This window comes from Impatiens glandulifera, chromosome 8, assembly GCF_907164915.1.
Source record: "Impatiens glandulifera chromosome 8, dImpGla2.1, whole genome shotgun sequence".
NCBI classification, from domain to species: Eukaryota; Viridiplantae; Streptophyta; class Magnoliopsida; order Ericales; family Balsaminaceae; genus Impatiens; species Impatiens glandulifera.
Genome location: NC_061869.1, coordinates 7,234,707 through 7,249,911, shown reverse-complemented (window position 1 = coordinate 7,249,911; position 15,205 = coordinate 7,234,707). Strand labels below are relative to the sequence as shown.

At 32.6% G+C, this 15,205-nt stretch overlaps 1 protein-coding gene and 1 pseudogene across 1 annotated transcript; one reads left to right on the top strand and one right to left on the bottom strand.

Moving 5' to 3' along the window:
- Positions 1-321: 321 nt before the first annotated feature.
- LOC124912854 lies at positions 322-4,041 on the bottom strand (annotated as a pseudogene).
- A 6,146-nt stretch (positions 4,042-10,187) lies between these two features.
- LOC124911404 (purple acid phosphatase 23) lies at positions 10,188-12,622 on the top strand. The gene is made up of 8 exons (XM_047451880.1): positions 10,188-10,485; positions 10,578-10,769; positions 10,857-11,193; positions 11,270-11,487; positions 11,576-11,766; positions 11,849-12,130; positions 12,216-12,338; positions 12,439-12,622. The coding sequence occupies exons 1-8, from the start codon at positions 10,224-10,226 to the stop codon at positions 12,457-12,459; spliced, it is 1,626 nt and encodes a 541-aa protein (XP_047307836.1). The 5' UTR covers positions 10,188-10,223; the 3' UTR covers positions 12,460-12,622.
- Positions 12,623-15,205: the final 2,583 nt, after the last annotated feature.

Sequence of the window (15,205 nt, the reverse complement as noted above, 5' to 3'; positions counted from 1 at the left end):
AGGCATATAAGTTTATTATGCCTTTTTCTTACATATGTAACATATTGTATATATACTCTCTAGTTGATAAAAATCATATTATACTACTTCAAATAAACTAATAAAGTTTATTTATCTTATTTGTAACTGTTATTTTATCTTAATTCTATTAAGAAAATAGTCAAAATCAAAATTTTAAATGACTTTTTTCATTTAGTATAAGAATTTTATGGGTCATGATTTCGATTAAATTATGATATATTGATTAATTATGATATATTGGTTAGAGTCCGTATTTATAAAAAAAAAAAATAGATAAAATTATTCAAATATATATTCATCAACAAAGTCTAAACATAACCAATTAATTATGATCCTAAAACACAAAGAAACAATTCACCAATAAGTTGGTTGAAAGAAATCAACATTTTCCTTCTTTATATACACAATCAAACTAACAAGTACAAAAATCAACAAAAAAACATACAAGTTAAAAAAAAGTTAAGCTATTGTACTAGGAAGAAGACAAGCTTGTTTTACCACTATAATGATTTGTCGATTTCACCGGTTCGGACGAGGACCCAGTCAAAACTTCGGGGGAGTTTATGTTTTCGCGGCAATGATTTCTAGACGAACCCTTCATGAGCAAATACTCATCTCTTCCGAGTCTAATTTCTTCGAGCATTGCAGCTATATCTTTCATAGTTGGTCTATCGTCGGGTGAAGAGTTCACACATAACATAGCTACGCCTAGTGCTTGTCTCATTTCATCGGCTTCTGACTCGGGTTGATCTTCTCGTAAACACGGATCCAAAACTTCAACGCTTCCTTTATTCTTTCTAACCCAATCCACCACATGTAGACCATCTGGGATTGTTGGATCGATTGGTTGCTTACCCGTTAACACTTCTAACATAACCACACCATAGCTATAAACGTCGCTCTTCTCGGTTATCTTCATCATGTATCCATACTCTAAACAAAATAATTATTCAAAATTAGTGCTTTACATAATATATTGATAACTTAGCACCTATTAGAAACCTATTTGGTAGGACATCTTGTTTTAAAAGACCTATACACCAATCATTAAAAATAATTATTAAGATGAAAAATTGAAAACAAAACAAAAATTAATTAGCTAAGTTAGTAACAACTTATAACAAAAAAAAAAAAAATAGTTAATTTTCTACTTCAAATTCAAATCTTCAATTCATTATAAAGGTTATTCTACATTTTCAAATATGAAAGAATTTTTTATCATTTAATCTAAAGGCTTATTAACGAAGGTTAATCAAAATAACTTAAATTTATGGGTCATAAATCAAATTAAGCCATTTTACTCAAATAATTCATCTCTTTTATATCAATTTTTTCTCTAATAACTCTACATCAAACAATCCTAAATGATCCACTTTTTTAAATAAGTTTTTTTCTAAACCATGAATATATATAACAAAAAGAGTAGATCAAGGTTTAGCTTACCCGGGGCAATGTAGCCATAGGAACCCGCAACCGTGTTAGATGAACGAGCAAAGTCACCACCGTCAACGAGTTTGGCTAAGCCGAAGTCGGCTATGTAAGCCTCAAACTCGAGCCCGATAAGAATATTATTGGCCTTGATATCTCGATGTACAATAGGAGGAACACAATCATGGTGCAAATAAGCTAGCCCTCTAGCGGCTCCAAGAAGAATTTGGTATCTCAATTCCCACACAATAGGATTACTTCCCATTCCTCTCATGTAGAACACTTCCTAAGCTTCCATTAGGCATGTAATCATACATTAAAAGCCTAGTCTTCCTATTCCAACAACAACCCAAAAACCTAATTATGTTCTTGTGTCGAATCGACCCGAGTGTCTTCACCTCGGCCGAGAACGAGTCACGCACACCACACTTATTCTCAGACTCGTCCTCGGCCGAGGTCATCGGCCATAGCTTTTTCACCGCGATAACCTCTCCTCCGTCCATCTCAACTCGGTACACCATTCCCGAGCAACCTTTCCCAATGACATTCGATGCCACGAGACATCTCGAGACCTGATCGATCGAGAAATTCAACTTTTGAAACGGCGTGAATTGCCACGGGTAAGAGGAGGAGTCGGTCTCCGAATCGTCTTCTCCTCTAACCGTTCTACGTAACCGGATAACCGCCGCGATACCGACCATCACCATCACGACCGTGAGCGTGATGAGCAGCGCGAGCGATATTTTAACCGCCCTCGAGCTCTTAACCCCTTTCGTGTTTCGAGGTATTTTACTTGCGAAACACGAATCGGGGTCGGAACATAGGCCTCGGTTTCCGGTTAACTCTTCCGACGAGAGTTGTCGGAACAGCTTGTTGTCGGGGAGTGGACCGGTGAAGTTGTTGTAGGAGATGTTTAGTGAGACTAAATTGTCGAGTCCGGTTAAAGAACCTAGATTGCCATCAAGATTGTTATGAGATAGGTCAAGTATTGAAAGCCGGTTCAGAGATGAAATTTGAGATGGTATTGAACCGGATAAATTATTGAAACTTAGGTTAAGAGCGATTTCAAGAGCTTCTATCATACAAAGCTCTACAGGTATATTCCCGCTAAACCCATTCCCGCTAAGATCCAGCAACTGTAGATTCGAACATTTTCCGATCGCCGGAGGTATCAAACCGGAGAACGAATTCCGGCATAACACAAGTTTGCTTAGCGATCTCAGACGTCCGAAATCCGTCGGTATTCCGCCGGAAAACTGATTATCCGACGCGTCAAGCACTTGGAGTTCAGACAACGATGATAACGAACCAGGAAGCTGACCTTGAAGATCGTTCTTACTCAGATCCAGCATTTGCAGCTCAGCGCAATTTCCGATCTCGTCCGGGATCGGACCGGTGAGACGATTACCAGACAAATCTAAGAAGTTTAAGTTTTTCAAACCCCCAATTTCCTTAGGTATTTGACCGGCGATTCGATTATCACCGAGCCTAACCCTAATCAACGAACTGCAACTCCCAATCTCCGGCGGGATATAGCCTGAGATATCGTTTGAGATCAAGAGAAGCTTGGTGAGATTCTGTAGAAGAAACAGGGGAGCCGGTAGACTTTCCGGTGAGTGAATTATGCGATAAATCGAGTGACTGAAGATTGATGCAACGGGATAAAGTTGAAGGTATGCTTCCTTCAAGATTGTTATCCCAAGCAGAAACACGATTAGATTCGATAAATACCAATCTCAACTGGAATCAAACCGGAGATCTGATTCGTATCAAGTTGTAGTTGTATCAAACTGTTGCGTTTGAAATTACAGATGGATTGAACCGGAGAGATTGTTATTACTAACATCAACTCTTGAAGCTTAAACAACCCACCAAGTGACTGAGGAATTGCGGCCAGAGAGGAAATTCAATGCAACGTCAATTGATACAATATTTGAACAGTTCCCAATTTCTTCAGGTATATTACCGACTAAATTGTTCTGCCATAGTAACAATTTCTCAAGCTTCTTTAGTTTACCGATTTCAGGTGGGATTGAACCAGAAATGTCATTTTCATATAGATATAAATCGACAAGTTCAGAACAGTTTCCTAAATCAGGAGGTATTTCACCAGATAACATTGTCGTGTAGATTGAAAGAGTTTGAAGTTTTCTGAGATTACCCAATGAAGTCGGAAGTGAAACCGGAGATATGGGTATCTGCTAAACCCAGAACCGTCAGATTTCTGCAATTTCCAAGCTCGATGGGTATTTCTCCGGCGATGTCCTTGTTACCGCCGGCACGGAGTACTTCGAGGCTAGATATCAAACCCATTCACTGGGATTATCCCGCTTAAGCTATTATCGAATAAAACCAGGTTTCTGAGTTTTCTGCATTGGCTAATCTCGGCAGGGATTTTTCCGGTTAACTGATTTGAGGTTAAGAATCAATTCTTCTAAACTGGGGAGGTTTCCGAATTGAAGGTGGGATGGAACCAAGTAGACTGTTGAAGCTTAAGTCGAATGAGACGGAGTGATAGACATTTGGACAGAGTAATCTGGATGTGGCCGGTGAAGGTTTGCGCCGGAGATGACTAGTTTTATGGATGGGATTTTAAGTAGGAAGATTTGTTGGTATTGGAAGTTGTAATGAGTAGGGATTGAATGTTGATTTTCGGAGATGCAGCCATGTGGGTTGCATGTTCAGGTAGGTCCAATTACAGGGATTGTCGAGTTAATAGTCCAGTTCGGAGAAAACTCGAAGCTTTGTGTCGGAGGATTGTAGCCAGAGAAAAGTACAGAGACCGCGGTGTTTGGCGGCGGCGGCGGTGGATAGGAGATAAGAAAAGTGGAGAAGAATGAAGATGATGGAAAGGAAGAGAGAAAAAGATGGTTTTGATGAAGTGAGAAAGAGATTGTGGGTCTGGTTCAGGAATCGGGGAACCTCGAGCTGCGGCATCGACATTTGCTCATTTCCAAGCTTTCCTTCTTGGTTTGCACCATTTGAGGTACACACTCTCTCCTCTCTCTGTTTCTTGAAAGTTTTGAATTTAAGAAGAAAGGAGAAATGAAACCCAAGGAGGAGGAAGAAGACCTAGAGATTTGCGAACTTCCTGCAAAATTTTATCACCACCACACACCTTCACCTAGGATCTTGCTAGCTCATACATATTACTTACATACTTAAATATAAGGGTCCGGTTTGGTTTACCCTCTTTATGCTCCATTTTATTATTGTCATATTTAACCAAGAGGTTGGTCCCATTAAAAAAAAAAAAAAAAAAACTGAATTGAAGCACCTCACTTTCAATAAACCATGTTTGGATAAGGGTTTCTAATTCAAGTCACTTTCCTTGTAATCCCCTAATGTATCCCCTAACCCGGTTAGGTTTCTGAACTCGAACCCAATGTTAAAATGTCTGAATTTGACAATCGACGAGTACAACCGATTCAGGAATTAAAGTTGGGATGGGCTTGAAAAGGTTTAGAGTGGTTTTGAAATTTTGTTTGGAAAATTATGACAAGATGGGTAAGTTAATTGTAGTTTTTATTTTATTTTTAAGAATTAAGTCAATAAATAATGAAGTAAATTTTTAAAAAAATAGAAAAATGAATGAGTTATGTAACATTTTTATTGTAAATCCATGCTAGTATATGGTTACCAAATTGTCATAGTTAGGGTAGATTGTTTTTCTTAATTGAAATTTAAATTTTAAATTGGTACTAATATTATTAATTGGGTATTGTTTTAAAATACTAAAACTAAAGTATATTCAGGGTGGAGTAGTTAGCTTGGCCTTGAAATCTTGTTCATACTTAGGACTATTTAATCAACAATTTGTCTCATAAAAACATTGAATTACTCCCACAAACTTTATGATTCAAAATAAACAAATTTTGTAATGTGGATCAATGATTAGAATAATTGGAACAATGAATTGAAGTCATGATTGTACAAACTACTTGATTTAGTCATATTCATAACTATATATAGTCTATAAATAGGTTAAACAAATTTTCAATTAAATCATAATTGTGTATAAAAAGTCTTTTATATGAGCTTTCTTAGGATGGACAATTATTGTGATGGATGGATTAATTTACTAAAATTTTAAAAAAATAATACACAATATTCAAAAAATGCCCTTCACATAAAATAATATTTGTAATGGTACTGGCTGTTGAAACTTAAAAGAGAGAATCTATGATATCTAGTCCATAATGCAGCACAAGAATTTGTTAAAGATCTCATTAGCTAATTGCCTTTCCTTGTGGAATATGCAAGAAACTTAACAAACTGAAATTTTAATTGACTTGAAAAAAAATTGTAAGCATGTAAGTTTTTTATTTTTAAAATTTAAATATAATTATATAAAGTAAGTAATATTTATCCCGAAGTTTGGGATGTTGTAGGAAAAAATAAATTATTTTTTAATTGTATGTTATATTGAAAATATATAATAATTTTATATTTAGATTAATAAAAACAATTAATCTAATTTGTTGTCTAGCAGGTCTCACCCTAAGATCGACCGATTAAAATTTCTATATCCGACATATATCTATTGTATCAATTATCTGGTCGATTCGATAATATTTTGAATATTATTGTAACATTAATAAAAATTTTGAGTGTGAATATGATTAATTCAATTATTTTAAATAAATATTATATAAGGATCTTAATCAATGATTTTTATTATAAAATAATTATATGCACGAAGATGTTTTGATTTGAATTGAGTAGGTATAAGGATGAACAACTCATAATAAATACTTTATAATCAATCATATTAGTTTAAGACCAAATACTATTATATTTGAATATGTTATAATAATAATATTATTATATAGATGAGTGTAAAATTTTAATTAAATAAATTAAACAATGTACATTATTTTGAATATAGATACAATTTTTCATAAAAATTGTATGCTGGTCCATGCCTCAATGCATTAAAAGCAAATCAATAAAAGTCAATGAAACTTAAAAAAAAAAAAAAAATGTGATCAGTTGGATCAATTATAATAATCACATAAATTAAGTACTTTGTAATGCATAACTGCATAGCATTATATAAGTGGAGTTCCGTTTCCTCGTAAGAGGGGTTATGATCCATATGTTTACCAATTTTTAAATCATCCAATTGTCATTCTAAATTTTTATTTATTTGGAAAATGTAAACACAAGTAACATAAGATATACATTATTTTTGAAAATTATTTTTTCTTTCAATAATGAAAGTTAAGTACAAATCTTTGTAATATAATTTTTTTCAACTTAATATGTAATGATTGTAAGACTTGTATACTTTAATGTTAGAAATAGTTAGGAAGTGTCAGTGTTTATTCTCACACCAAGGCCTTGTTCGGTTGGGTTATTTAAATAACCCAACTTACTCAACATTTTTTCACTCCACATCTTATTAATCACATCATTCAATTCATTACCCAAAATAATAAATACCAATTTATTTTAAATTACTATTTATTATTTTATTATTATATATCAATACCCTTTAGTAATTTTATCAGAATATTCTCATCTCCTCCAAATCATCACCGATCTTACTCAATTTTCCCCTTCTAGGTTATTACAATAACCCCAATCCGAACAAGGCCTAAGGTTCTGGGTTCGAGCCCGTCAAGCAACAAATTTTGCGTCTTGATTAATTGTTAAGTGTGTTTGTGGGCTCACATGCTTAATGCGTTGTCCTACTTTAAATCCTCTTTTCTAGCCTAGCGGCAATAAGAAGTGGATATTAACCCTAAGTTCTTGGGTTCGAGCACGTCAGAACAAACAAATTCTGGTCTAATTTAATTGTAAGTGTGTTTGCGAGTTTACATACTTAATCTGTTGTTTCATTTGATGGTAGACATAAGTCTTCTTTATTTGAGTATACTTTTTTTTAAACATCATTTCACCCCTCAATCTAGTATATTATATCACTTAATTTTATTATTAAAATATTAAAATATTCTTAATTTAAAAAAATATATATTTTATCATTATATATTATACTATTAAATATTTTTATAAATATTTTTACTAAACTCTTTAAAATCACCACAACATAATCCAAATTATTTAAATAACCAAGTTCATTCCAAATTATTTAAATACCAAGTTCATTACTTTTAAAATAGTTAAGCAAGTCATTTTAAATAATATTTTTCAAATTAAACATGACTTGTTTATGCTGGTTTGATATTGGATATTTGAGTATATTTGAATTAAATCCATTCACAAAAAACATCAAATATGATAAAGTAGTATAAGATAATAATTCAACTTGACTTGATATTTGTGTTTTATTGAGATGATTTAAAATAGATAGAGAGACAAAGGTTGTTGTTTATTAAAAAGAACATGTCCCTGATTTTGAGGCTTTGCACGTGACAAGGGAAACCAACCCAAAATTTCCTCAAAATGTAATAATAGGACCCCACACATACACCACCAAATTATAATTATATAATTAATTAAGTTAAAAGTAGAGAGATTAATAAGATAAACGGCGGTGCAGCAGCTTTCCAAAAACCCTAAACCCTAGGTGGTGGGTGTGGTCCTCGTCGGAGAGAGCTCTTTTTTGGATATTTTCCCATGTTTGGGTTGTCGTTCCTCAATGCTCCCATTACCCCTTGTTCTTTATGGTTTTATTTCAAACTATAATTTCTTATTACTATTTTTCATATTCATAGACAATTCCTAGTTACCATGTTAATTAAAAGTTAAAAAAAAAAATTGGACAGAAGTTATACGATTGTAGGTCACAAATCCACGACTTGACTTGACATGCCAAACGTACATAAAAAGAATTTGTCTTTAAAAAAAAATACCATGTTTGAGAGAGAAAGAAAAAATTTGAACAAAATTGTCATGTTATGAGATATTTTTGTCACAAACATAGTAATATTTTCGAGAGTTTTTTTGTCCCGAACTTGGTAATTTTCGGGAGGAGGATATATATATATATTGGAAAATGTTTATGTTCGCGAGATTTTGTGTTGCCATGTGCAGGAGAGAATATATATATATTTTTCGGGAAAATTGTAATGTTCAGGATTTTTTTTATTTCTCTCTCATGTTCAAGTGATAGAGCACATTATATTCGTGACATTACTTTCGTTCTCAACTTTGTTGTCTCTATACTACCCTTAAAAGTTTTAGTAACGATTATCCATATTTTCAAATAAATAAGTTTTTGATTGTTTGAGTTTTTGTTTAGAAGATCCTCACCTATTTTTAGCTTTTATGTTTTTTTTTCTTTGCTATGACCTATTTTTAGAATTTAATTTAGAAAGGTTGTCTAATATTGTTTTACAAATGTAAACTTTAATAATGGGGTAACTTCTAGTATTTATTTACAAACATAAGAAGTAATATTTGATCCTATGCATTTAGTTTAGGTAATAAATTTAGATTCTTTGCCTATATGTTCAAAGAAGCATAGACATTATACCATAAAGAAAACTTGTAATTCTTTTGCTTTTTTGGTAGTAAAAAATTGGTTCTTTCTTACATATTCGAGCATTGTCTGAGCATAGTTAGTAATTTGTATATACAAACTTGTAAGAACAAATTAAGGAACAAATTTGAGCTACATAAATATTTAGTTTAAATTTGTTTGAAATCTAACTTAAAACTCAACTATGTATTTTATAAAATAAAAAATATATTGTTAATGGGTCATACTATTAGCAGGCCGAAGTTGCCAGCCCAATCAAATAAACTTGTAGCCTGTTTCTACATAAGATTGTATCAACAATATTTTCAAATATTTTGTTTGAAAAAAAAGATTTTTACACATTTGGTAATTCTACAGTTTCGTGTGGTTAGGTCCTTCATTTAAATTTTTTTTTTTAAATCCATGCAATTATATTATGAAATAGACATATATTTGGGAAAAAAATCACACAAATAATACAAAATTAACGTGTACGGAAATCTTCTAAAGAACAATGAGTTCTCCGATTAATTTGTCGGCTTCCCATATCGAACCTCATATAATGTTAGGATGATAGCAATGGAAATGATTTACCAGGATCGTTTGAGAATGTTGAAAGTTCATTCAATTTTCAAATTTAAATAACATATTTGTGATATAAATTTATTTTTAGGGACATGATCTTCCACAATCACAACTCAAGACAAGTGTTCTGATTAAGAATAAACATAAAATCTAGATTAAGACATTTTGTTGACTCACTTGTTAGGTTTTAACATATTTCTTTTTATTAAGCAATTATTAATTGTTCAAGTGGTTTTTTTCCAAAAATATCATCCCAAAATGCTGAAGTGTTTTATAAAATTTCATTTGTCAGTTTACGGTTGAACAATTCAATTTCATCCATTATAAAAGGTCGGTTTTGATGTCATGAATGATGTCGAAAATAATGTGATAAAACGTAAATTTACTTGAAAAATGAAATTTCTCTACTATTAAATTTAAGTTCTACCTGAGACCTAAACAATTTTTTTCTCTTATAGTCACTCTTTTATTATTTAAACTTTCAACTTAACTAAGTTAACTAGAGAGACTGAAATTCTGAAATGGGATTCAATCAGTTTATAATTGTTTTGTTTTTCATTGATTGATTCGGTTGGGTGGTTTGATAGTGTCGTAATTAACAACTCTTATTAGAAAGTTGGAAGGCAGTAATCCTGTTGTATCTTAGAATATTCGTTTATCTTTCTTGCATCATGGTGGAATGGAATGTAATTAGCCCATAAGGGCCATCTTCACAATTCTCTCTTCCTGTGTTAACCTGCCATCTTTTCCCAAAACGAGCATCATGAACTCTCCTCGATTGTGCGGAGCTCTAATGATTCTCTTGATCACATCAAACATTGTGGCGACTAAACAAAGGATACCCACAACGTTAGAAGGCCCATTTGATCCAGTCACTCGTCGTTTCGATCCATCACTTCGTCGAGGCAGCAACGATTTGCCCATGGATCATCCTAGGCTGAAGCGAAACGTGACATCAATGTTTCCAGAACAGATTGCTCTGGCAATATCTTCGCCAACTGCAATGTGGGTCTCTTGGGTAACAGGTATTTAGTCATGTTCTTGTTGTGTTTGATGAAATTCATGAAAGTTCTTTCTTTGTGAACTAGGGTTTTGGTTTTGTGATGGTGGTTTTCAGGGGAAGCTCAGATTGGTTCAGATGTCACACCGCTTAACCCTTTAACAGTTGCTAGTGAAGTTTGGTATGGGAAAGAAAGTGGAGAGTATACTATGAAAAAGACTGGAGATTCATTAGTTTATAGCCAACTCTATCCATTTAAGGGTTTGCAGAATTACACGTCTGGAATTGTTCATCATGTGATGATTGATGGTGAATGAATCTCTCTTCTGTTTACGGGTTTTCATAATCGTGTTAATTCCATGGAGCTAAGATGAAGAAGATATAGTTTTCTTGCAGGGCTTGAACCAGGGAGAAAATATTACTACAGATGTGGAGATAGTTCTCTTTCAGCCATGAGCAATGAGTACTTCTTTAAGACATTACCATTGCCTGGCCCCAATTCGTATCCTCGTCGAATTGCAGTGGTTGGAGATCTCGGTTTGACGCATAATTCTTCAACAACTATTGATCATCTGACTAGAAACGACCCTTCAATCATTTTAATGGTGGGAGATATGAGTTATGCAAATCAATACCTTACAACCGGTGGCAAAGGAGCTCCTTGTTTCTCATGCTCCTTCCCTGATGCACCAATAAGAGAGACATATCAGCCTCGCTGGGATGGATGGGGAAGGTAAAACTCAGAGTAAAATGATTATGGTTCCATTTTTAATTTTAGCCAATCCTTAACAATAAGCCTTGTTCTTCAGGTTCATGGAACCGCTAATATCCAGAGTTCCTATGATGGTTATAGAAGGAAATCACGAGATTGAACCTCAAGCTGGTGGGATAACTTTCAAGTCATATTTGTCAAGATTCTCTGTTCCATCCAAAGAATCCAAATCAAAAAGCAAATTCTATTACTCGTTTCAAGCTGGAGGAGTACATTTCATCATGTTGGGTGCATATGTTGATTACAACACTAGTGGTAAATGAATCTTCCCAATTATTGATCGAGCTCAAACACAATAAACATAACTCAAAAAACTTAAATTATGGAAACAATTATATTTCAGGTGCGCAATATGCTTGGCTAAAGGAAGATTTGCATAATGTAGATCGCAGTTTAACGCCTTGGCTGGTTGCTGCATGGCATCCGCCTTGGTACAATAGTTATTCTTCACATTATCAGGAATTCGAGTGTATGAGGCAGGAAATGGAAGACCTTCTGTATCAATATGGTGTCGACATAGTTTTTTCTGGCCATGTTAGTAAAAGCACTATTGGTTAAGTTTTGTTTATTCGTTTGGACTTTCCAAAAACCTGATTTTGTTTTTTCATTAATACAGGTTCATGCCTATGAAAGAATGAATAGAGTCTACAATTATAGTTTAAACCCGTGTGGGGCAGTTTACATTACAGTTGGAGATGGAGGAAATATCGAGGAAATTGATGTGGATCATGCGGATGATCCTGGAAAGTGTCCTTCACCTGGAGATAATGTACCAGAGTTTGGAGGAGTCTGCCACTTGAACTTCTCTTCTAGCTCTGCAAAAGGTAAGTTTTGTTGGAGTCAACAACCGGAATGGAGTGCTTATAGAGAAAGCAGCTTTGGACATGGAATACTCGAGGTATATATAATACTACTAAAGCTCGCGTTTCTTTTTATATTAAGTTGAGACTTTCATTCATTTCTAATATGTTGCATATGAACAGGTGATCAATTCAACATATGCATTATGGACTTGGCATAGGAATCAGGACATTTACAAGGAACACAAATATAATGATCAAATCTACATTGTTCGACAGCCTGAACTCTGTCGCCTTTTTTCAAGGGTGAGTTTTATTATACATTATCAGCATTCCGCTAATTTGGAAAATATCATTTCTTTTGTTTATTAATCGGAAACCCATTTGGATTGTCTTATGTCTGTAGGATGGAAAGAACGAAACATGATCTTGGTCGTAAATTGGTCTTCTTTCAGATGCTATTTTTGACAATGAGATCTGAGGAACATTTCATTGTTGTTGTCTGTCTGTTCATTGTGTCTTATCCTGTTTGTTGTATCTCAATTTTATTCTCATAACAGTTACATATCCAACTCTCAAGTAAGTTATATTCGATTCTCAATAAAAGTTTGTTTATTGTAACTGTAAATAATGATTTTATCTTGTTTATTTTTGTTGGTTTAATTTTATTGTTCAATTTAGGAAGCTAAACTACACATGACATCAACACGACTTCGACTTCTTCCAAGCAATTAAACTCGAGACTTTTTATCTCTTGTGCAACTTGAATGAGTTAATTTTTTTTTATTTTCTATAACTAAATATTTTAATTTAAACAAAATAATTCTTTTGTTCTCACCTTTTACATCATGATTAATTAAATCAATTTGCAATATTTCATTCTCTTAATGAAGTTTTTTATTTAAGAATATTTTATTTCTATATCCTTGCACCAATAAAATTATTTTATAAACTTATGGTCTTGATTAAAACACCATAAAAAGGCATTTGCCTTAATATGCATGTGTCCCTTTAACTTAATTGGTACACAACTTTTATTATTTTTTATTTTTTCGAGTAACGCAAAAGAAATAAACAATCTAACCATTTAACTATAATATATATTGTTTCATTCTTGGTTTACTCGTCCAAATGTCCCTCGATTGCTTCCAAGTGACGTTTATGATACGAAAACATTATAATAATCATTCTAAAGAGCAATTAATTAATAAGTGGGATAGTAATTAAGTATTCTATTATTTATAAGAAGAAATAAAATTTAAATAATGAATGAAATTATGAAGAGGGTAAATATAGAAAGTCTCCTTTAGACAAAGATGTGATTGCCACAAATTAATCCTATTTTTATGTATAACCAATACTACACATACTATAAAATTGGCCTCATACAAACTTTCTCTCATTTTCCTTCTTTCCCTTAAATATTGTATCAAATTGTTTGTTATTATTATTATTGGCCCTAAAAGGCAAGAAATGACACCTAAAATGGGACTAAGAAATGACTTCATGATCTTGATCTCTAGCTTCATTCTTATATCGATCTCTTCTATAGCATTTGCGGATACTAATAATCTTCATCCACTTATTAAGAATATATGCGACAAAACAACAAACCCGGGTGTTTGTTCAACTTCCATCACACCATATCTCGATGGAAAAACCGATGCTAATGCTGTCTTTCGCATGCAGGTATCATGAAATATTAAAAATTGAGAATTGTTTAAGGACATTTGTACAAAATTTAGTACATCACAACATGAAAATTATTTCCAAGATTCTAAAATATGTACATTATCCTTTTGTGTATTTGATATTAATTTTCTAAGATATATACATTTTTTTTATTCGATAGGCAACTGCAGCAATGCACGCTATTGAGGACGGGGTTGCGCTGGCTAAGAAGTTAGCGAATGAAAAAAAAGATAAAGATAAGGCTGCCGCAGAACGCTTGAAAGGGTGCGCAGATTCATACAAGTCGGCATTGGATGACTATAGAGATGCCCTTAAGGCCTTGGATGATAAGGACCCCGGAAATTTGGGTGTCCAACTCTCCGCAGTCGTGGCCATGTTATCGACATGCGACGATTCAATTACCGAAGATGAGAGTATGCCCGAAAGCACCAATCCGATGACTCAAGTAAATCTAAAGGTCAACAAAATGAACGACAATTGCTTTGATATGCGACACATTATCTTCCCTCAAGTCCATGATCCATGATATATTTTCTTCATAAAACACTAGTTTATATAGTAAATTTAATAATGTCCTCAAATGGTGTCCATTTGGGAAAACCTCAATGAAAACAATAGACCGAATTTTTTATTTTCTAGTTTAAAGAAAAGGCCCAAAGTATTTTTTGTAATTCTTAATTTTGTTATGCAACACAATTTTGTTAAATCTTATTAGAGAATAAATGCAACTTGTTTGTTGATTTTCGTTGTTGAATTCATGCTGCTTTGTTTGGAAAATATTTTGTCAATATTCAAATAAGGACATTTTACTTATTTTTAAATTTATTTTTTAATTTAAAATCGTTCAAGTGAAAATCAAACTCGTAATATTTGATTTATTGGAAATCACCCTCAACATTTTAAATGTTGAACTATCTTATTGAATTCTATTTTTTTTATTTATAAAAATCAAAACATTCGAAAAAAAATAATAAAAAAGAAAGAAAAAATTAACAAAGACTTAGAAACGTGTTCTTGATTGTGTGATTAATGATATTATATTTTTGTGGTTTTGTGTTAGATTATTTAGTTGAAGTCTAACCGGAATACATTTAACACCTCCAAATGTTCTATTATTTTCTTTCATAACATTACTTTTGTGAAGTTTTCTTATATGCGTTCTGAGCGCATAATTCTAATCGGGGTTAATCGATCTTTTGGTTAAATATTTTTGTTCATTTTTATATATTATTTTTGTTTTATTACTTGTATATATCCACTTAACAATAATAATTATTATTAATATGAATCATTAAAAAAAAATATAATTTTAGTTGTGTTACGATAGTGTGTATATTTGAATAGTCTAATTAATTACACCACTCTTTGTGATTGAATTATTAAATAAAGTGTAAAAAAACAGTATCTTCACATTATATAAATGAATTTATTTATTTAAGAAAAGAAGAATAAATTTAATTTGATATATAGTAATTTATATT